Source organism: Neovison vison, chromosome 4 (assembly GCF_020171115.1).
Source record: "Neovison vison isolate M4711 chromosome 4, ASM_NN_V1, whole genome shotgun sequence".
NCBI classification, from domain to species: domain Eukaryota; kingdom Metazoa; phylum Chordata; class Mammalia; order Carnivora; family Mustelidae; genus Neogale; species Neogale vison.
This window is the reverse complement of record NC_058094.1, coordinates 26,530,530-26,555,923: the sequence shown is the minus strand read 5'-3', so window position 1 is coordinate 26,555,923 and position 25,394 is coordinate 26,530,530. Positions and strand designations below refer to the sequence as shown.

Genomic DNA, 25,394 nt, shown 5'->3' with positions numbered 1-25,394 from the left:
CATGTAGTTGGAATTTATGACATCTATTTAAACTACTCTTAAATTTCCTTCTGGGTATATGCTTATATTCAGCAAATATTTATTGTGTTCTTACTTTGTAGCCCTTGAAATATATTGACAAATAAGACAAAGATGCCTGTTCTTGTGTAGCTCACATTCAAAAGTATCACATACTCATAAAATCTTTTAGTAATTATGGCAGAGATGCAATTAAATGTTATTTGATTAAAAGTTGCAGTCATTGGAACTACATTGCATAAAATATCATCATAACTTTAAATGTTTAATTTTAGTCTTAAAAGTTTAAAAGTCCTAGACTTTTAAAATCTGAAATAATATAATCATAAAAATACCTAAAATGCTCTGAATATCTAATAATAATATACTTCATGTCATATATTTTACATTAATTTCATCATATAAAGTTAAAAATAATCTGGGAGGTACTATTACTAACTATATTATGCAAATGAAGAAATGGAGTGGAGCTCTAATCTACTTGAGATTGAATCTGGAGAGTCAGAGTCTATTCAAAAGAGATAAAAATCGGGATGTCCGGGAGGCTCAGTGGGTTAAAGTCTCTGCCTTCAGCTCGGGTCATGATCCTGGGGTCCTGGGATCAAACCCTGCATTGGGCTCTCTGCTTGGCAGGGAGCCTGCTTCCCTTCCTCTCTCTCTGCCTGCCTCTCTGCCCACTTGTGATCTCTGTCTGTCAAATAAATAAATTTTAAAAATCTTTAAAAAATTTTTTTAAAAAAAGAGATAAAAGTCTTGTCAAAGTATTTATTTTATATTCTTATGGAAATAGAATGGAATGAAAGAATGTCATATTATTCTATCATTATAAAGCAAAAGAAAATTTTACACAGAATATATGAGTACTGCAAGATATTTTCAATACACTTATTTTAATAGAAAAACAAAGATAAATCTTTGATATCCAGTTTGCCTTGCTTTGGCTTGCTTAGTTTAATTGTGTATTAATACTAATTCAATCGTTTTTTTCATGGTTAGAATTTTCCAAGGCCTCAGAAAGATATCATTTTCCCAATACAGTTGCCTGAAAATTGCATTATTAAAAAATAATAATAATTTTTCCTAATTTAGCCTTGCCTTGGTTTAGGCTTTCTAAAACACATTATAGAAAATACTTAGAGTTAGTTAAATTGCTAATAGCTGAATTGGAGCGAAATGAGCTTCCACTTTTTGTTAAACCTCTCACCTTGGTATACAATGTGGAACCCTTGTTTGTTTTGTGAATAATCACTGTGAAAATACAAACTGGTTTCATGAGTCGTACTAAACAGGGAAGATGGTATTTGAGGACCACTAAGCCGGCCAATAACAGTACTAGTTTCTGAGGATCCACTTCTTACTTCCAAATAATCATGTATGGTTTCTGTAGAAAAATTGACAAACTGGAGATGTACACCTAAAGAAGAAAAGCAAACAATACTACTTTATTGATTTATCCAATTGAATATGCACGCATTTATACACACACTCGCATTAATGTAGATATATATGTTTCCATGTAGGTCACGAGGCATATTCTCAAGGTCTGGGCCATGGGTTTGCCCTTTGCCAGGAAACTAGCTTTGTCATGGTTCAAAGTAATAGAATACTGCTCTCAAATGCCCACTAGTTTTCATAGGGGAATCTCTTTCATTTTGCTATAATGTCACCATAATAAAACTAACCAAAAAGGTGGCTTTCTTGCTCTTTGATACCATTTAAAACTGGATTAAACAATTTTTAGAGGTAAAAAAGCCATGTGGTGTATTTGTCCAATTTGAGGCCAAAATATGATTGCAAAGTTTTCATTTACTAACATAATACGATTCCACAATTCCATTAGAAATTAGCCATTCATCTATGGGGCATACATTACCTTCCCCAATATAGCATTAGAGGCATGTAATTTATAAATGTGTTCTTTTACTAGTTTATAAGAAGATAATGCTAATTTTTATATAATTGTTCCAGTAAAATCTAGTGATCATTGTTACATGCTATAATATTGCAATATAGTCTCAAAATTTATATAAACATAACTACAATATGAGATAGTGAAATGTTTCTAGAATGGGAAATATAAAATGAGAGTCTCGTTGAGGTATGCTTACCTAATTAATATTCAATTTTAGTGACTTACAGGGGATTTTTTCCACCTAACATTCTCCAAATTATTAATAATAAAATCTGGCATTTATTATTTGCTAGACACTTTAAGTGTTTATACACGTTATTTATTTAATGTTCACAGTTACTCATGAAAATAAAGAAACCGAGGCACAGAGAAGCTAAGTAATACACTAGATTATACAATGACCTAAAAGACCTGAAATTCAAACTCAGGCACTCTTGGCTCTTGGACTTTGCTTTTGATAACTACAATGGAGTTCTCAACTAAAGTCACATTTTGTTACTGGAAAAAGAGTTCTATAAAAACTTTTTGTTACATGCGAAAAGATTTCCATGAGCAAATACATTTGGGAAACATTGGGAAAATGATTTAAAATATTAATCAGGTTTGTTTCTGTAAAATTATACAAATTTCTTAGAAATTTGAACAAGCTATCCTAATATGGGAGGCTCCAAGAATTGCATATTTCTTCCCAAAAATTTCCCAAGCCTCCTTTTCACAAATTATCTTGTCAATAAATGTCTTACAGACACAAGAGAATACTTCTTTAATTTTTGATATGTATTCAATATTCTTTTCAAAAATTACAAATTATTTTTTTGAAATACAGTAGAACTAATTTTTGATTCAACCAAAACTCAGAGAACAATGGTATTACTTAAATGTAATCAAATCAGAAACTGTCTCTTATGTTTTCATTTTTAAAAATAGAGATGTGTATTATTTCTAATTTTAATGAACTCAGTTTTTCTAAAATCAAGGAAGTATTAACGAGCGGTAAGTTGAAAATGATATGATGACTCTATTGAAAATATGTTTAATAATTTATTGTAAAATAATTCAATTGGGGATGCCTGGTGGCTCAATTAAGCTTCTGCCTTTTGCTCAGGCTTGATTCCAGGGTCCTATGATTGAGTCCTGTGTCTGGCCCTTTGCTCAGCAGGGATCCTGCTTCTTCTCCCTCTACCTGCCTCCCCTTTGCTTGTGCTCTGTCTCTCTCTGACAAATAAGTAAATAAAACCTTTAAAAATATAAAATAAAATAATTCAGTTAGCTCCATAAGCAACATGGGATGAGCCCTCTTAAGTGGCTGGTAAAAGACACATAAGAATAACCACACAAGTTCAAATCTCTTACTCATTTATATCAGTATTGTTATTCAGTGAATGGACATAGAATTTGACTATAACTTCAAAGTAAGCACAATTATGTAGTAACCAGGATAATCCTCATTAGAAAGTCCTCCAACATCTTTCTGTGGCTTCCTGTTTTCCCAAAACCTCCAGCCAAACTACATTCAGGTTGGTTGAATTTCTTCAGTTTTCATCTGCATCTTTCCATGTGTCACTCTGTTTACCAATAATTTCTTTTCAGTTCCCCACAGTTGGACCCTCTTTGTTGGGCTGACTCTTATTTATCTACAAAATCACAATTTAGGAATTACTTCCTCTAGCAAGACTTTTCTGCATTTCCGGGATAAGGCATCCATTTTTTGGATGTCTGTACTAATTACAGTCCTGTAATCTATTCTAGTTTATTGAATAGCATATTTGACAACCTGTTGCCTCATCATGACTATAACTTATCTGGGGAAATATACAAAATCTGTTTCACTATGCATTTTATTCCCATTTAGCATAGTACTTGGAGTATAACATGCACTCAGAAGGAAATGTCAAAACTAGTTTTCTGTGAATTTATGTAAAATATTTAATTATGTAAAATATTTAAATATGAATTTTAATTCATATTTATTTAAATATAAGCTTAATTCATAGATGGCTTTGGGTAATAAGGTGCTGAATTCAGTCCTCAATAAGTGAGATAGTACATAATTTCTTAATTGCTCTAAATCCACCAGGTTTGTGTGTGGTTCAGGGAATCTCTTCATCCTCATCTTCAGTGATTTAATAAATAAGACTTTCTTCCATCTAGCACTTCTAGTTATGCATATACAAACCCAAAGGATATGAAGCTGCAAGAGAATATATTAGTGATAGAAGAGTGAGAAAGAATTCATGAAATGTTATATATATAATGCAATATACCCCAAAACTGATAATTGTATTATTAAAATTACAAAGGATTACATCTACATAGGTATTTAAACCCATGATTAGAAATTTGTACTACTTTTAAATGTAAAATCTTATTTATTTGGAATGGATATTAGATAAATTTGATAAATTACTAGAAACTATTTTATACACACACACACACACCACTTGGTTATAATAACAAGAAGAGAATTATAAAAAGGAATATACACAAAAATCACATTGAATTTACTATTGCCACATACATCGAAATCAGAATAAATCCATACAAATCAACTGAAAAATATCAGAAAGCTACCTGTCTACCTGCCATCTAACTATGAAGATAGAAAAGGCCCATATCTCTTTAATTATCCTAGTATTTCAAGTGAAAGGTATTTGATTTCAGCAACCAAATTTGGCTCAGGCAATTCAAATTTCACTCAATTTATATAACTAGAGGCAATCCCAAAGTAAACTATAATTTGTGAGTTTTTACTAGACCTTGCTATTTCCTTATAAGGATGCATTCATGATACAGAAATCTTTCTCACATGTTTTTACTCTACATACCGAAACCTATGGGCAGCTTTATTGTCCATGTGCAATCTAAGCTGCTAGGGTAGTTTCCAGGAAACCCGGGGCTGAGGATCACACCGCTGAAATCTGACATTGAACCACCACACTGAGCTACAAAAGGAGAGATCCCATGTAAGCCAGAGTAATGGAATACGCTACTGTATTAAAAACAAATTGAAATCATTTCAAGTCTTAAGTCTGAGTTAAAACTGTTTGACATAAATTTTAATATTGTCAACTCTCATTCATACCATACACTAGTAATCAAATATAATCAATTGACAATGCATTTTCTAAAATAGCTTAAAAAGACAATATACTTCCTTCCTCAGCAATAAATGCAAGCTAAATCAATTATTGCCCAGCAAGAAGTAGCTTATGTGCAGTGAATACAATCAAACAAGGAGCATATGTCCTTTTCCATAGCAGGCAGTTTATTTCTTATCTGTAAGTACCTCCAGGAATGTTTTCATTCGCTCCAAAGATGACACAATTTAGAAAAAAAAAAAAATCAAGCCAATAATATCTGCTCTAAATACTGTATTCATAAGGGAACCCTGCTTCCCAGCCTTCCCTCCTTTTTTTGTGTGAGAAGGTTAAAGAGTTTTAAGAAAGAGACTGGTTTCTATCAGTAATATGTCATGGATCCACATAACACACATGGGATATGGCTGTACTTTATCCTAAAAAAATTTAGACCAAGCATAGAGAAAGAAAAAACAAGATGGACGCCAGTCTGAGAAATTCGGCATAATTTTTAAATGTGCTTGTTCTGGAATCTCTACTATATTGATTTGCTATTAATAAATTAGCAAAATTATAAGAATAGATAATTAGCCAAGTTCATGATTACATGTAACTATTTAACATGTATTAAAAGAGTCATTGCATTTGAGAAACTAATTCTTTCCTCTAAAAGTACATTTTTATTATTTCATCATATAAGGACTAAAATATACATTTGTTAATTGTGGGATTAAGAATAAATTGTCATAGGGGCGCCTGGGTGGTTCAGTGTGTTAAGGCCTCCACCTTCGGCTCAGGTCATGATCCCAGAGTCCTGGGATCGAGTCCCGCATTGGGCTCTCTGCTTGGCATGGAGCCCGTTTCCTCCTCTCTCTCTGCCTGCCTCTCTGCCTACTTGTGATCGCTCTGTCAAATAAATAAATGAAATCTTTAAAAAAAAATTTGTAAAAAACAAAAAAAGAATAAAATGTCATGGTTGTGCATTAAGTTTGAAAATTACCTGTATATAACACATACCTGCAGTTACATACATTTATTTGTTGTGAAGAATAATAAAAGATAGATACTCAAACCTCATATTGTATATCATAAAAGCAAATTCAGTAAATATGTCATCAATGTTCTGTATATCAGTAATCTGTTTGATAGCTATTTTAACTATGTGAACTGAATAAATTATATCATCTTACCATTGTATGTGTATCTTTATCTATATATGTGTGTGTGTATATATATATATATATAAATATAATAAAGCAATAGTCATATAAACCTTTCTCTCCATTGAGATCTAAAGATACACCTGTGCATTTTTTCATCCTTCTGAAATCTCAGCTCATCTATCCTCAAACCAGAGTAATTGTCAACATACAGGTACAATTAAGATTCAAAAATTCCTTTTTCTAAAATTTGATTGTTCATATATATTCATTACAGAGTCTTATAATTAATGACGGATAGAAAAAATATTTTGGCCATTCAAAAATATTTTAAAATTTCTGACAAGACTGCATTGTAGGTTTGTTTCGCTTTATCCAGAACTTGGGGTAAAAGAGCACAGGACTATCTTCCCTCTTGCCTTCAAAATCTCATCTTTCACCCGCTCATTGTTCTTCCAATTCTGCTACTTTCTTTCTCTTCAGATATGACCTGAAAATCCTGTATTCAGCATTGCTCACCTTTCTAGAGTTTAAATCCCAAAATCAGAGGAGAAAGAAGGAAATAAAATGAAGAAGAGATCATGAAGGAGAAAGAAAGAATGACAAGTCATGAAACACATAAAAAAGAAACCCCAAAATGCATCTATCTGCCTTCAGCTCTGCATTCATGCTTGTTTTCCCTATGTCTCTGTGATTTCACACACTCCTGGGTCTTTAATGACAATTTTATGTGTTCTACCAGTGACTCTGTAATAGACTCTATTTTGCCCCATTACACTCTTATTAAGGACACAACTATAGCCTCCAAGGTAAACACAACCATAGTCCTCTAAGATAAGATCATCTTTGATTGTTCTTTCTGATTTGTCTCTATTACCTAAAAATCTCAAGTGACTTTTCTTTCCATCCGTCAGAATATCTGGGAGATTGTTTATTTTCCAGTCCACAAGGCTGTACAACCTTTTTACCTGATAACTAGAGCTTTAAGACATTCTCTGAATCAGCCTTATGCTTCAGTTTCTCCTTATAATATGGCCATGATATCACTTCAAGTACTTTGTCTATCAAATACAGTACAAGTTTATTGGAAAAAATCTATAAAATGCAGAAAAGTGACTGAAAAATGAAAATGTCCTCTAATTTTACTACCCATAGATAACCTATTAATTTCTGTATTTCTTTTTCTGCAGAAAAATATATATGTGTGTATTTATACAGGGATGCATGTAATGAAAATAGGCTCATACTGTGAGTCATTTTAAGCCTTTCATACTTAACTATATATTGTAAACTTTGGCCATATCTAAAAAATATCATCCAATCTAAATTCTGAATGCTTTCAATATCTTTTGCCACTTAAAAACATCCTTACTCCTAAACATTATTTTCTAATGGACTCGAGAATAGGACGCATGCAGGCAATACAGATTGAACCACCTTCCCACTATATTCATACATTAAAGCCCTAACTCACAATCTGGTTGTACTTGGAATTAGGGCCTCTAAGGAGGTAACTGAGGTTATGGGAAATTATAAGGGTGGAGCCCTAATCTAACAGTACCTATGGTCCTCATAAGAAAAGACACCAGAGGCATTTGCACACAGGGAAAAGACCATATGAAGATGCAGGGAGATGATGTCCATCTATAAGCCAAGGAGAGAGACTGCACAAGAAAACAACCCTTCCAGCATCTTGATCTTGGATTTCTAGCTTCTAAAGTTGTAAGGAAATAAATTTCTGTTGTCTAACCCACTCGCCTATTGTATTCTTCTAGCAGCTCAAGCAAACTAATATTAAGTCATATAAATCACACCAACTCTTGGTTTTTACTTTTTTCCTACTCAGAAAAGGCTATCTTCCTCATCTATTGATCTTAATTACATTACCATCTAAAACTATAAATTTTTATGGGCTATTTCCCAATGACTTGGGTTAATACCATCTTATCTTTCTGAAAATCTATGATGCAGCCAATTGTATAACTTGACACTGAGTTTCTTTCTTAATTCATGTCTTTTATTTCTATCACTCTAAATGGTAAATGAATGTTTTAAAAATAGGGATTATATATCACATTTCTTTTTCATACTCTATAGATCCCAGGATATTACAGTTGCACACTGATATCAGAAATGAGGAAGAGAAAAAGAAAATGAAAAAGTGGCTAGAAATAACTGGATGCAGGATGAAGTTAAGGCAAAAACTGGATCCCACACTTTGTAAGATCCAAGTGTTATTTTTATATATTCCATATCTCAACTGCCTGTAACCAGTGAAGACATTTCATGTGATGTCAAGCTCTCTTTGGTAGACTCTAGATTCCTTATCTATTTTGGGTCAATAGGAAGCAATGGGATACTTACTTATTTTCCTGATCTATGGATATTTCTATCATATAATACAGAGAAAAGTTTCCAAAGATTGAAAAACATAGTACCTTTTCTCAATTTCTAAAGTATCCATTGATATTGAAGTTTGAGGTTAAAAAAAAAATTTGTGAAAATTTAAAATTAAAAAAAAGATGTGAAATATTTATCTCAAAATATCATTTCCAGTGGCGCCTAGGTGGCACAGTGGGTTAAAGCCTCTGCCTTCAGCTCAGGTCATGATCCCAGGGTCCTGGGATGGAGCCCCACATCAGGCTCTCTGCTCCATGAGGAGCCTGCTTCCTCCTCTCTCTCTGCCTGACTTTCTGCCTACTTGTGATCTCTGTCAAATAAATAAATAAAATATTTTTAAAAATATCATTTCCATAAAACCTGACAAAAGGCAAACTATATATTTCAGCAACATTAAACATAGAGTATATCTTTAAAATTTGACAAAGCTTATCAGTGATTTACAGTTCTTCAACTTACCCAAACAAATTGGGATTGGATAATTCCATCTTCTTACAGGTCCAGGCATACATGTAATGTGAGAATGACCCTACATTAAAAAGATGCAGTTCAGTACACATTTTAAAAAGACTAAATTAAACATAACACAGTGAATGGTCATTATAAAAATAAAATATATATTATCATTTTTCATATTTTTTAAACTTTTGCTAGAATTCTCTGTATAACTTGAAATAATAAAGTTAATTATATACCTTGTGATATAATGTAAAAAGTGGCATGGTCCTGGTAGAAAAACTAAGACTCCTAATCACATCAGAATTATGTTTTTTAAACTTAACATTTTTCCACTGAAACATATTCTACTGGGATATTTCAATGATTATGTGAGTGAAATGACCATATATATAAATATTTATAATAAATTTCAATAATATTCAAGGTAAAATACGGTAAAGCATAATTTAAAAATACTTCATAAAATATTAAAATGAGTCAATTAAGATATATTAAATTTTAAACCGAAATATAAAGTCCAGAAATATCAGATTATACTTCTGAGACTAATAATTTATAATGAAATGTTAAAAACTATAAATCATCAATTTTTAATTTTGCTTTCTCTAAAGAATCTATTTATTAAACATATGAAATAGTTGCTGCCTCTTTTTTTGTTTTTTTCTCAGTTACTTAATAGGTCAATTCTTTTTTTTTTTTTTTTAAGATTTTATTTATTTATTTATTTATTTGAGGGAGAATGAGTGAGAGAGAGCATGAGAGAGGAGAAGGTCAGAGGGAGATGCAGACTCCCCAAGGAGCTGGGAGCCCTGATGACCTGAGCCAAAGGCAGTTGCTCAACCAACTGAGCCACCCAGGTGCCCAATAGGTCAATTCTTTAGGGAGATTTTTATGGAACCATAAATTTGAGACCCTCTAACATATATTTCTGGTTGATTTTCACTAACTTCAAAAATTCATTTTCATGGTAATTTCATTTAATATTCTAATTAGCACTTTGTTTTTATTTTCAAATCCTAAAGATCCAAGAGTAGAGTTGGTACATCCTATTTGAACAGAGAGAAAATTGTGAAGTAAAGATTAATTTTGATTCAAAAATAATTTCTGGTTACTTACAAACAAAGCATATTTAGTCTATTCTAGTAATTTCTCTCATGAATATATTTTATGGACAAATTGAATAACTTTTGGCTTAAGGCTACAGTATACAGTTTGAAGTCAATATTGTTTTAAAACTTTTGGATTATCAATCATCAGTCCATTAAAATATTCTGAAAAAGCAATGCAAATCCAAACTATAATTTAAAAATAGCCTTACCTGTAGAGAATATCCTTGATCACACTGAAAGGATACTACATCACCAACCATATATCTGTCTCCAATTTTCATTCCACTGCTAGGAGTTTGTGGTTCAGGACAAGAGTCCAAACCAATTGCTGAGAATATGTAAAGATATTAGCATAAGTAACTTTTAAATAATGAATGCTTAAATTATGCATATTAAATTACCAAAATTGAATGGTGGTGTCATTAAAACTAGATTTTTACATTGGGACATTAGGAATGTTCTGTGAGTACTATTTAAGTGTGAATAAGATTTAACTATGGTTGTTAAAAGCAATGTGCTTTGGAACCGTACCATAGAACTGTTCTTTGAATTTTCATGGCATCAACCATTAAATAATGTTGTGATTACACTTAAAGTCTTTTCTAACTCACAGTCTAAATGTCTTCTATTAGGGGCACCTGGGTGGCTCAGTGGGTTAAAGCATCTGCCTTCAGATCAGGTCATGATCCCAGGGTCCTGGGATGGAGCCCCACATCAGGCTCTCTGCTCAGTGGGGAGCCTGCTTCCCTTCCTCTCTCTCTGCCTGCCTCTCTATCTACTTGTGATCTCTGTCTGTCAAATAAATAAATAAAAATCATAAAAAATAAAAAATAAATGTCTTCTACTATAAAATAAAAATTAAAAATTCCTAAAAAGAAAATCCCTTAAGGAATAAAACAATAATTTACTTTGAGAGTAAGATAAAATTATATTTGTAAAATATGCTTAATAAAATATTAAAAATTTTTTGCTATTCTGTCCATATTACCTGGTTACTTCTTTCATACAAAATGGGCTTTTAATTTATGAGACATAGTGTGAGGTACTCATTACAGTAATTTTAAAAAATATTTTATTTTATTTATTGGACAGAGAGATAAAGAGCACAAGTAAGCAGAATGGCAGGCAGAGGGAGAGGGAGGAGTAGACTACTGGCTGAGCAAGGAGCCTGATGCAGGGCTTGATCCCAGGACGCTGGGATCATGACCTGAGCAGAAGGCAGCCACTTAACTGACTGAGCCACCCATCACATGTAAAAGTTTTTAAATGTATTTTTTTTAAGATTTTATTTATTTATTTGACACACAGAGAGAGAAATCACAAGTAGGTGGGGTGGGGGGAGCAGGCTCCCCACTGAGCAGAGAGCGTGATGCAGGACTCAATTCCAGGACCCTGAGACCATGACCAGAACCCAAGGCAGAGGCCCAACCCACTGAGCCACCCAGGAGCCCTTAAATGTATTTTTAGGTAAGATTTGTTCTCAGAGAGAAAAAAAAAAAAAGAAGAAGAAGAAGATTTGTTCTCCAAATACATTATAATCGCAAAGAAGAAAAATGTAGTTTATTGAGACCTGAAATGTTTAGGTGACACTTGAAATCAGTTATTTCTGAAGAAGAGATAATTCCATAATTCAAAACATTTCCATTATTTTTACATTAACAATATATTTTTCAACATAAGAGAATAAAAGCATACTAAATATAAGTTTTTTTCCTAAAATGATTTAAAGTCTGAAAAAATTGATTTTTTTGCCAAAAGATTTTGAAAAATATATTATTTTTAAGAATTTTTTTTATCCTCAATAAAATCTAATGTTTTTTATTCAATTATTTGTGGTTCACATTAGAAGATAATCTAATGCATATTTAAACTATGGGAGGAAATAGTCATCCCTCCAAAATCATCATATATATTCATTTCATGAAAAAATATATTAAAAACTGAATCCTAAAGAATTACAATACTTCAGACATTCTTTAGTCCTTGATATTTCCCTCTGATGAATGCTCTCTTAGCACCACTTTTTACATTCTTCATGGTGCTTAACATAAATAATGAAAAAATAACTGTGTAATTAGTTGCTCAATATTTATTTCCCCTATGAGAATTGAAACTCCTTAAGGGCAGCTTAGAGCACAGCATCTTAAGGAAGCATTCAATTAACATTGGTTGATTGGATAAATGAATAGTATGAAAAAGACCATGAACCTCTACTTTGATAACTTCTTAATAAATACTACTGTCGAGCTCTGCAAATGGAAGATACTTTCTCTATCTAATAATACAATGTTCAGAGTAGCTAAAAATCATTCCAAATTAGGTCATATTTAAGGATAGAAAATGACATAAAAGTACTAACTTGATAGAATTATGATTAGGTCAGAAAGGAAGACAGGGAAGAAGAGTAAACTGGTCATTTGGAAATGCATTTGAAGCAGCCCTAGAGGATGTTAGGAAAGTCTATGGATTGGAGTTCCAACACTTAGGGTTCAATTAACTAAGTCTCTAACCATACATAATGCCTCATATTTCTCGAGGGTTTTGTAATCTTTAATTTATGGACCTAGGCAAGGTAAGTCACCATTGTTACCTAACTTAAACATTTTAAGGGTTAATGTCTTACTTCCCCAGCTAGATTTTGAGATCCAAAAGTGATAGAAACTTATTTTTGTTTTAGTCCCATCTAATACCCACTAATGGGTCTTACACAATAAATTTATCTGATTTCAAAAGCCTGCTTCAGGTATTAATGAGTATCCTAAAAGAGTGATTTATGATATAAACATATATGTCTTATAAATAAGAGAAGAGGAGAAAAGAGGGAGATCTTATAAATAAGATTTCACCTTCCTTTGGTACAATCTTGATGTTTGGGGAGTTAGTATTCCTTTATGGGTTTCTCCCACTGGCTAACTGGTTATTTTAAAAAAAAAAAAAAAAGGAAAATTTAAAAAAATATATTACATTTATTACTCTTTACCACTAAGGTCATTCTTGCAGTCATTCTTACTGAGAAGGCCAAATTTTGTACACATTCATTTTTCTTTTCTTTCTATCAAGTACTCCATTCAGGGTCATATACACAGAAAAGTATTAATATGCAGAAGTGATGATTTCTTTTTCTGGGAGGAGAACAAATAAAACTATGGTACAGTGATGACTATAAAATATTGAGAGCCTCATTTTTAAGTGAGGCTTACACATAATATATACTGACATAGTAAAATATTTTTAAAGTTTTAACTTTAAAAATGTGATATAAAACGCCTGGGGTGCCTGGGTGGCACAATTAGTTGAACGTCAGACTCTTGGTTTTGGCTCAGGTCGTGATCCCAGTGTCCTGGCTCTGTGCTCAGCACAGAGTCTGGAGTTTCTTTCTCCCTCATCCTCTGTCCCTCCCCAACCATGCATGTGCTCTCTCTCCCTCTCTCTCTCAAACAAAATAAATCTTAAAATAAAATAAAAATGTGATATAAAACTCTATAAACTCTATACACTACAGAATAGCAATTTTATAAGTCAAAGATTTTTGTATACATATTATCACAGAGAAAAATGGGCAAAAGGAAATATGCCAAATATTAGCATAGGTTATAGTCCTTGGTTATGAGATTATTGGTGATTTATATGTCTTTCCTTGTATTTTTCTGAATTTACAGAATTTTTATAATGAACATGAATTAATTTTATAAATAATAACATCACTGATCTACTAGGTAAATAATTACTAGCAGAGAACTTGGGGGTATAAGAACATACTCCCTTCTATTGTTGAAGATGACACTGAGTTGGACCAGCTAATCTGTTGAATATGATTATTCCAGGGAAGAAAGTAAGGTGACGAGGTAGTCAGATAAGAAGTCACTGATGGCCTCTGTCATTTTTGTGCAACCAATTATTTTTTGTACATTAAGGAAAATAAAACAGAAATATCTAAAAATCTTGCAGTTCATATTTTACATTTTTATATAAACAGATAAACTCTAGGGTGCCCAGGCGGCTCAGTCAGTTAAGTATTCAACTCTTGACTTTGGATCAGGTCATGATCTTGGGGTCGTGAGACAGAGCCTGCGTTGGGCTGGGTGTGGAGCCTGCTTAAGATTCTCCCTCTCCCTTTGCCCCTCCCACCATCACGTTCTCTCTACCTCTCTCTCATCTCTAAAAACAATTTAAAATAGATAAATACATTAAAAAAACTGCCACTTAATGGCAGTTTTAAGGCAGCCAGGCTTATTGTGGTGATTACTCATAATTACAAAAATGTTGAATCCCTATGTTATACATCTGAAACTCATATAATCTTGTATGTCAACTATGCTTCAAAAATTTTGTAAGGTGTTTTTTAAGAATTATTTTCACTTCTTCATAAGTAATAAAATCAATAGGTTATTTGTAAGAATCAGCAAAAAAAAAGAAATTTTGTAAAAATGTTGAAATGTATGCTCTCCTGATTAACCAAGGCAATCAAAATATTGAGTCATTTTCAGTTTTATGAGTGTCAGTTTTGGTGTTGGCAATCAAAGATATGCTCTGGGTGAATTTTTTTAATGGAAATTGGATCAATTAATCTGCTGTTGTAGCCAAAAACAAACAGAAATGAGTCCAGGGACAAATCCACATCAAAAATTGCAAAGAGTTATGACTGTTGTCAAATTAGTGCAGGCAATCACCCTGAATGAAAATACTGAAACCTCAGTTCTTCACATTTCCAGCTTTTATTTATAACCATTTATTTATAACCAAAAACTGTTCTTTCCAGTTCTGTTCACAAGGCAATCAATCTGCAGTACAAATGTTCTTAATCAGATCATTTATATCGGATCATTCTGATTATATATATGTATATTACTTTCCAGTATGCCATAATGATTTTAATGAATCTTTGATGCTTTGAGAGAGGCAGAGAGGGAGAAGAAGAAAGCTTAATTATTGCTAAGACTCCCTGTAACATTGTTTTGTAAAAGGAAAACCTCCTTCACAAATTTAACATCAAAATCTACGTATTCAGTGATGGGCAATAAGGAAGGCACGTTATGCAATGAGCCTTGGGTGTTATATGCAACGAATGAATCACTGAACATTATATATCAAAAACTAATGATGTACTATAGGTTGGCTAATTGAATTTAAATAGAAAAAAAAATCTATTTATAAATTTATTGAAAATAATGACCAAAATATTGCATCTGTATACATGTAAGAAAGGAACAGGAATTGAATCATGTGTCTTTGCACAAAGGTAGTGTTCTGTAGGAGTGACGATATTATTTTTTAAAATATTTTACAGGTCTTCAATTTTAAATTTTCCTCTAAATAATGGACTTAAGGTAACAATTATTTCTTTCTTTTAAGATTTATTTATTTATTTTAGAGAGAGAGAGAGTGCAAGCAAGCTGAGGGAGGGGCAGAGGGAGAGAGAAAATCCTGAAGCAGACTTTGCACTGAGCACAGAGAGCACAATCCCTGGACTCTGAGATCATAACTTGAGCCAAAACCAAGCACCAGCCACTCAGCCAACTGCACCACTGAGGTACTCAGGATTACTATTACTGCTATCTTTGTTATATATGAATTTTGTTTTTTGTTTTTGTTTTTGTTTTTTAAGATTTATTGATTATTTATTTTTAAGAAGAAAGAGAGAAAGAGAGGTGAACATGGGGGAAGGGCAAAGGGAGAGAGAGAATCATTAAGCAGACTTCTTGCTGAGCAAGGGAGCCTGATCCAGGGCTCAATCCCAAAACCTTGAGATTATGACCTGAAGGAAATCAAGAGTCCGCTGCTTAACAGAATGAGCCACCCAGGTACTCCCATAAGAGGGCTTTTTTTTTTTTCTTAAGATTTTATTTATTTATCTGACAGAGATGGAGAGAGAAAGTACAAGTGTGGGGGCAGAGGGGCAGAAGGAAGGAGAGAGGCAGGTTTCCCTCTGAGCAGAGAGCCTGACATGGGACTTGATCCCAGGACCCTGGGATAATGACCTGAGCCAAAGGAAGATACTTAACCTACTGAGCCACCCAGGTGTCCCATGAGTTTTTAAAATACGCTAGAATTGTCATTTGGAATTCCACATTTATTATTATAAGATAATAATTTTTTAAAAAACAGAGAAGTTGGTGACAATCAAAGGGTAAATTCAACATAAGCTCATCTACTAGTTTGAGAAAAAACTCCAATGGCAAACACGCAGACTTTTTTGCTGATAATATATTTTGAATTAATTAATTAATCCAATATACAGATTTTTTTAATACCTATTATGTAACAGGTAACTTGGATAATTGTAAGTTTTTTCGGAAGAACAATTCTGACTTAACAGTCACTGATGGGCAACAGTGGTTTAGGAACATGTTGTGGTGCAGATTTAGCTCACATTTACCTTGATCTTTAAATTTTTACTTACTTTACTTGTTCTTACCTCAATTAACATTTAACATAGCATTACTTGTAATAATTAATTGAATATTCAGTAATAGAAACTACTCAAATTTTAGTCTACAGTTTAATGCTAAGTTAAATGATAAAATGTTAAATAGACTCTGATATCTTAAGCAATTACTATATACCTATTGTGTATTCTGTATCATGTTATAAGCCAGAAATGCAAAGATTGGTTAGGGACATTAACAACTTTGCTCTAAAGAAACTCTTAATGAAGCAGGAGTGGGGACTGGTTTAAAAGATTACAGGTAGTGGAAAAATTACAGTAAGTGAAGGACATCCTTTGTGAAAATAATTATTTCATAAAGAATAACTCTACTAAAAAGAAAAGAGTGGCAAACTAGGACACAGACTCTTTTTTTAAAAAAAAAAATTATTTGTTCTTTATGAGGGAGAGAGAGAGAGAGCACAAGCAGGGGAAGGAGCAGAGGAAGGAGGGACAAGCAAACTGAGCTGAGCGCAGAGCCTGACTTAGAGCTTGATCTCAAGGACCCTGAGAAACCAAGTTTGCCGTTTAACCAACTGAGCCACCCAGATACCCCAGAAAGCAGACTTAACAGTAGAGAACAAACTGAAGGTTCCTGGAGAGGAGGGGGGAGGGGGAATGGTTAAACAGGTGAGGGCACTTGTGATGAGCACTGGGTGTCTATGGAAGTGATGAATCACTGAACTCTATACCTGAAATTACTATTACACTGTATGTTAGGTAATTGGAATTTAGATAAAAACTTGAAAAAGAAAAGACATTGGAAATGGATAATAATCCATGTAATAAAAATAAAAAAGCATAACCTTACTAAAAAAGTATATATTTTACCAACTCATAATAATGAGGGGTAAGCTGAATGTGATACGCTGGAAGACAAGGCAGCATGTTCAATGAACTTTTAAGTGAGTTTTCCTTCGTTTATGGAAAAGAGGGGGAGTGGTTTTCTTGGGAAAGGCATCAAGAAATGAAGCCGAAAGGGAGAACGAATATACATTGTGAACTGTTTTATAATCTTAATCAATGTAGGAAATTGTATTTTCTTTCTGTGGGTATAGAAGGAAAATTTCAAAGTTATTAAGAACACAATCTTTGGGTGCCTGGGTGGCTCAGTGGGTTAAGCCGCTGCCTTCGGCTCAGGTCATGATCTCAGGGTCCTGGGATCGAGTCCCGCATCGGGCTCTCTGCTCAGCAGGGAGCCTGCTTCCCTCTCTCTCTCTCTGCCTGCCTCTCTGTCAAATAAAAAACAAATAAAAAATCTTAAAAAAAAAAAAATAAAAAAAGAACACAATCTTTATCTGCCTCTTGGCTCCACTACTTTCTTGATCTTTTTGGTAATGTCTGAAATGATTTCTGTGATTCAGTTCCCTCATCTGCTAAATGGGATGTAGAAATACTGACTTCATAGGAATATTGCAATGGTTAAAGAAAACAAGATATACATAATAGTTAAAATAGTGGCAGGGACATAGTAACTAACATTATTTAGTGGTTTTAACCATGGGAGTGAGTTGTCATTTAGCATTCTAGATAAAGGATATTTTTTTCTGTTGCCATGAGAGTATGTTTCTGTATGTTTAAGATCAATAGATTTACATACATACTCCAGGAATATAAAGAAAATGTGTAAAAAGTAATATAAAGTGCCAAGAATTTAAGTACCTTGAAGTCTTTGACCCAAAATAAAAAGCTTCTTATATAAGCTAAAATATTACTGGTTTAACTGGGAGAAAAACCAAGAGACCAGGATCAATTGATCTTAGTTCAAGACACAGCTAGAGAAAGTTTTGTAATACAAAACTACAATGTTTCCAGAATTCAGGAATTTAGGTGGAAACCATTTCTAAGTCAATACCACAAAGTGGTAAAAATTCAATGCAATGATCAAAAAAATATATTTTGATTCAAAGAAAAGAGGAAACTATAATAAAAATAATGGCCTTATAGGATTAAGGAGTGAGATGTGTTTGCAAAATCAATTACACTTATTTGCATTTAATATATTCTGTTAATGGCAATTGAAATTAGAAATGACAAATATTAATAATTTAATTTGAGCAGGAGATGTTTCTGCAATTAACATTTTATGAGATGATGTGCATAAACTAGTTAGAACAAGAAAATTAGTTTAAGTAAAAATATAATTAATCTTAAAATCACTATTTTTCTCAAATAATCAATTATTTAATTAGCCCAAAGGAGGAAACCATTTTTAGGGATTATAAAAATAAACTCATTAAGACCTAATGCATTATCTCTTAAGCATATTGCTCAAGGATGGAAAGCAGTAAAATAACTATTGTACTGACTTGAATCTTTTGTTATTTATAAGCTAGAGTTAAATGAATACATGTCTAGGCATTTACTATTTTATGACAACTTTTATACTTTGTGGTATTCAGACCAGCCCTTCAACTAATAAGCAGAAAGGAAAGATATTTTGGACCACCTGTGTTTTCCCAGGATTTATAGCAAAATTATTGGTGGTATATATCATGAGTGTTCTCAAGTTTAGGAGGATAGAAAAATATATTCATTATGGTAACGTGGACCTTTGCGTTCCTCCGAGTGCTGTGTCCTAAGATTTTTGAGTGCCCTTCCTTAAATTTGGAAATACAATTACTACATGTAGTTTGCCCTTTTAAAACAAGCACGTTTGTATAAGTTCAAAATCAAAAGCTGTTCACTGATTTATAGATGCTCCACTGTCCCTCTAGAATTTTCCATTAGTGAGATACAAATGTGTAGGGCAATAAATTTAAGGAAATGTGAAGGAAATTACGTATTCATATTACAATCAAATTGTCATCCCAAAACTGTTAATGATAAAGATCTAACAGAACCAAATGTCAGAGCAACTAGAAATTATAAGATCTCTTTGTGGAAGCTTACTAACAATGGATATATTTAATGGCATTTCATGCACAAGGGACATTTTTCCTAGCAAAAAATACATTTATGCAAGCCATACAGTTACAACCAGGATCATATTTGTCAAAAACAAACAAACAAAAAAATACAAATTGTCAATTTACAAATGAATTCCCACTTTCCAGTGCTCTTGAGGATTAGAAGACAGATAAATTTGACACATTATATGTTAGAAAAAAAATATATTAACTCAAAGCAGATGTATCTATTCACATGATTACCGGCACACATTCCCAACACCAAAAAATGAGGTAGTTTTATGTAAGCTTATGATAACTCATGTCAGAAAATAGCAAAATACTAATAAGAATCTCAACTGTTTTAATTTTTATTTACTGAGAGAGAAAAATGTATCCTCTAAACTCCTTGTCTTAGTTTTTCTCGTAATTGCTAGGGAAAATTTTCTTCTATTCTGCCTGTTTTCTCTTCAATATTCAATCCCTTTTGTTATTAACAGAAAGCAAAATGTTTTTTTTTTTTCTTACTCTTTCCATTAATATAGGCTACCTGTTTATATCAGGTAATTTGTTAGAATCTGTTAGCATAATATCAATATAAGAGGGCACTTGGGTGGCTAAGTGTATTAAACCTCTGCCTTACTCAGGTCATGATCTCAGGGCCCTGGGATCGAGTCCCACACTGAGCTCTCTGCTCAGCAGGGGCTTAGGTAAAAGAAGGTTAAAAGGGCACCTGTGTTGCTCAATGGGTTAAGCCTCTACCTTCAGGTCAGGTAATGATCTCAGGGAACTGGGATCAAGTCCCACATTGGGCTCTCTGCTCAGCAGGGGGCCTGCTTCCTTCTCTCTCTCTGCCTGCCTCTCTGCCTACTTGTGATCTCTCTCTGTCAAATAAATAAATAAAATCTTTTTAAAAAATTAATATAAGGCATTAAAGTGTCAGAAAAAACCAATGGAATAATGGGCATTAAGGACGGTATGTGAGGTTATGAACACTGGGTATTTTACACAACTGATCAATCACTGAACACTACATATGAAATTGAAAAAAAAAAAGGAAAGAAAGAGAGAAAAAGATTCTAAATTTATATTACTGTCTAGCTTTGTGTGTCTTTAATTTAGAAAAATTGCCCTGATTCAATTCACTTATGGACTAACTATGGCCTCCAACAGAGCATAATTTGAGCACCAAGACTATAAATATTCAAAATATACACACACACACACAATAAATGTAATATCCATTTGCCATATTTTCATATTTTGCAAGCACTATATGTGCCTTCTATACGAATTTCATTCTTTAAATTATGTACTTAATACTGACGTTACCACTAGTTAAATTAGGAAATACTTTTGGTTCCTAGATCCCACTGTAAGTTGTAAGGTCTAATTACTACAGATAAATAAAAGTGGTTCTGTGGATCCTGGTTTATTTAATTCAATAGCTAAGATCTAAAAAATCAAAGAAAAACCCTAAAGAATTAAAAGTCCAGCTCTCCAAAGGAATAAAGCAAGGTTGTGATTATAGGAAGTGATATGATTTAAAATAAAAACCAAAACAAAAGACCAGAAACCTAACAACCGTTCTCTACTCCTCCCTCCCTCTCATTTCCAACATCTAACCAGCCATAAACTTTACACAACCATAATAACCCACTTCAGAGTTTCTCATGTAAACTATTGCAATCCCTTGCTTTAGGCCTATTCTCTTCCTGCAGTGCATTTTCCATTTTCCAAAATAGAAGGGTCCTTCAAAAATTCAAAAGTAAACATGTTACTCTACAAATTGAAATCTTTGAGTATGTCTCCAAGAAAGTATCTGTCGCCTCCTTAATCTAATCTTTCAGCACTTAAAATACCATTTGACAATTATAGCCACATTGGGTTCGTCTCATCAGCAGTAGAAGATGATCTTTATTGAGAGTTTACTATGGACCAGGCATTTTGAAAAACACTTTCACATGGATGATCTCATTTAATTCTGAAGAAATATTTCAGATTAGGTGTTATCATTATCCCATATCACATATTAGGAAACTGAGTTTTTAAGGAACTTGAGGAATTGCCTTGTGTACATGGCTATCAAATGGCATTGTCAAGATAGGAATTGAAGTCTGATTCTAGAATAAATGCTTTTATATCCACCTACATTTCAAGAGGTCCCTTCAAAGTACCAAACTAATTCCATACAACACTTTCATTCTTTCCTGCCAGTAAGACTTCTATTCATCCTTTGGTGAAGTTTTCCTTCACTCCGCTGTCAGTAAACCCTAACAGATTTGATCACTACCTTCTTTGTGTAATCCCCTAAATTATACAAGATGTCCTCATATTCCTGTGATTGTGAGAGTAATCTTGGAAGGGTGGTGAAAGTGCAAATGTGTGGCTGAATCTCAGAAACACTGACTTGAACTTCTAGGGTAGGGCCTTATCTAGACTGTTTAATGAAACTTCAATGACTGTAATGCACATTTATCTCAGAAGTACCAACTTACATAACAATACAAAAAAAGTTTACATTGTAATTTTGCACTTATTTGCACATCCTTACAATTAGTCTGCAGGATTTTAGGGCTAGATATTATGGAAATTTGTAGCACTTACACCTAGAAATTATAGCTGGTAATTAGTAAGTACTTGACAAACATTTGATGCATACACAAGTGGTTTTGTTCTTATATTTAGAAAGAAATACTGAGATGGAAAATTATGGGAAGAAACTATAAGGAGGACTATAATACTGTGATCAGAACTGCTTGCTCCAGTATCAAATTCTCTGAAATGTTTATCTACCTCTACTATTTACTGACTTTAAAAATATGTAGATATGAGCTTATTACCTATAAAATAGAATTAAAAATAGTACCTGCCTCAAGATAATTGGGAAAATTAAATAAAGATATATCTATAAAATATTTATACTGTATTTGACATATATTGAACACTTGAAAGAAAAAAATGTTAACTTTTTGGGGCACCTGGGTGGCTTAGTCAGTTAAGCAACCTGCCTTGGTTCAGGTCCTGATCTCATAGTCCTGGGATGGAGCCCCAAGTGGGACTCTCAGTAGGGAGCTGCTTCTCCCTCTCCCTCTGCTCCTCTACCCACTGGTGCATGCTCTCTCTCTCCCTCTCTCTCAAATAAATAAAACCTTAGAAAAATGTTAACTTTCTGATGACATAATGATAACAATATAATGATTACAATAATCATGATGAAAGTATTGTTAAGCTCTTGTCAAAGAACGTAAGCAGTCATTCAAATGCTTATGGTTTATATGGCTCTTTTTCTTTTTATTGTGTTCTGTTAGTCACGATACAATACATCATTAGTTTTTGATCTCATAAAAATGGCTGCTTATACTACAGATATTCCACACTTTGAAAACTATCATGGATAGACAAGCAAATGTGAGCCTCAAATATCAGTATTCACCAAATTACGAAATTTGCCTCAAATATTTTAAAAGGCAAAAGCATACGAAAATGTTTAGCCCAGTTATATAGAAATCTTCTTTAAAAATATACACTAACACAGAAGAAAACGAAGTGGTACAAAAACAATTTATTTTCTCACTTTAAAAATGTAGTTTTTGTTTCGTTTTGTTTTGTTTTTAAGGCCATTCTTTCTTCTTTAATAAATAATGAACAAAAACAACCTATTAGAAACTGACATGGCTGGTGCAACTAGCTTGTTGGCTATCAGAACTCTGAGCTGCTTGAGATATCAGCCAGTCATAATGTACAATCATTCAAACTAGTATAACTACATAAATTTACAATTACCTTCTTTAGATAAATGTAGTTACCTTTTTTTTCAATTTTCTAGAAAATACTGAGGATGAAAATACAAAAATACAACATAGTGTTGCACAATATAAGAAATAAATGATATAAAATACACTGTCCTCAAGTAGCGTAACATTCATTGAAAAATACTTCAAGAATGCAAATTAAAATCAATTACCTAAACAGTCATAATTGCAAACTACCACACTACCTTATAAGTCAGAGCATGCCATTTCTCTGCTCAAACTTTCTAGTGAGTCCCATTTCAATTAGAGGGGGAAACTACATCCTTACAATAGCTTACAAGACCACATCTCTCCTTTTCTCAATCACCTCATTTCTTCCTGCTCTCACCTCTTTGCTGTTCTTCATACTTATGTTTTAGGGTGTTTATTCTGGCTATCCCCAATACATCTTTTCCTCACACATCAATAAAGCTTATTCTCGCACCATGTTCCAACCTGTGCTCAAATGTCACCTTCTCTTGAAGGTCTACCATGACCATCAAAACATCCTCTCCGAAGCCCTAGTATTCTGATCCTTCAACCCTTCATCTATCTTTCTTTTCCAAGATATAATTTATTTACTTATTTATTTATCATTTATTTATTTATTTATTTTTAGAGAGAGAAGGAGTTGGGTGGAGGAAGAGCAGAAGAAGAGCATCTTAAGCAGAATCCCCATCAAGTGCAGAGCGCATTCCAGGACATGATCCCACAACCTTGAGATCACGACCTCATGTCCTGGGATCATGACACCTAGACTCATCATTCAACCAAATAAGCCACCCAGGTATCCCCATCTATCTTCTATGAATTTTCACTTTCTGAAGTGCTCTATAGCTTAATAATTTATTATATTTTCCACTTTTTTTTCCTCACCTGCTAGACTATAAGCTCCCAGATGAGAAGATATTGTCTTTTTCATTCACAAATGCAAACTATGCCTGACCCACAAATGTTCAGTAAATATTTGCTGAATTAGTAAATACATAGGCATTGAGGGAGTGAAAGAGAATGATATCAGAATCCAGAAAAAGAAGAAAAACACTTCTAGAATGAACTGATAAGATCAGTTAGGATTTAGGGTAAAACATAAATTATGAGTTGGACAGCAAGAAAAGAAGAAATGTGGGGCATTCAGATGGAGGAAATGAATGGAAAGAGGAAACACATGACATATCTAGCAAACAAACAATTACTTAATTTGATTAAATAGGGAAATATTACAAAATACATGTGATAAAAAATGACATATAAAATTACTGTTGAAGTAGGAAGCTAAAGAATGTTGCCTTTCATAGGTAATAGAAAACAATGACATGAAATGATCAAAATGGGCCTTAGAAATAATGAGATCAAGGCATGGGAAGAATACATGGGAAGAATAGAATGGGCTCAAGGAACATCAGAATTGTCTGATGTTAATCATAATCATAATAGTCAGGTGCTCCTAAGTTAAAATGTCATGATCTCCAGTTCGAAGAGGAAAAGAGCATTGTAGATAAAAATCAACTTATTTGTCAGAATTTACCTTTCAAGCAAATAAAAATCAAGGCATATCTGCCTAGAAATTATGCCACTGGATAATCTAGAATTTGTTTTCTAAAAGCCTCATATGTGAGTAGGAAAACCAGACAAAGAATATACTCACTTGCTGGAAGGAATCTCAGCCAAATTTCTATTTCCCAAGACAGAGGAACACCTGCCATGTTTCCCGAAACCTTTACTATTTAAAATCATCCTTTAGGAATATAGGAAGAGTCTACTTTCTTGGTTAAAAACAAAACAAACAAATATGAAATCTGTCCTTTTTATAGCAAACCTTAATGTCTTCTGCATCTGTTGCTGGTATTGGTAATGTGATTATGAGACCATTATTTCCCCATTGTGATTCCCTCCTTATGTTACCCTGTGGGCAGAACTCCTATTGTAGAGGCTTCCAGAAATGAAATACCAAAAATGTGCAGCAAAATAGATGTCTTCTCAATGGAGAAAAGTTAATATAACTACATTGTTTATAACACACACATACACACACGCACACACACATACACACAGACACGTTATTTTCCTAGTACCCAACTGCTTAAGCATTTTGCTTTTTCTAAATATCAAAAGTTAGATTTAAATTTTTTCATGTAGTCTTTATAGTCATT

At 33.1% G+C, this 25,394-nt stretch overlaps 1 protein-coding gene across 1 annotated transcript in view; it reads right to left on the bottom strand.

The window, feature by feature from the left end:
• The window catches only part of CSMD3 (CUB and Sushi multiple domains 3), a 1,253,935-nt gene that overhangs the window by 111,130 nt on the left and 1,117,411 nt on the right, over nt 1-25,394 (bottom strand). The window contains exons 39-42 of the mRNA XM_044245069.1: nt 10,345-10,463; nt 9,027-9,096; nt 4,756-4,872; nt 1,223-1,432 (exon numbers count right to left, since the gene is read on the bottom strand). Of these exons, the coding sequence (XP_044101004.1) occupies nt 1,223-1,432; nt 4,756-4,872; nt 9,027-9,096; nt 10,345-10,463 (516 nt within the window). The remainder of the gene's footprint in view (nt 1-1,222; nt 1,433-4,755; nt 4,873-9,026; nt 9,097-10,344; nt 10,464-25,394) is intronic.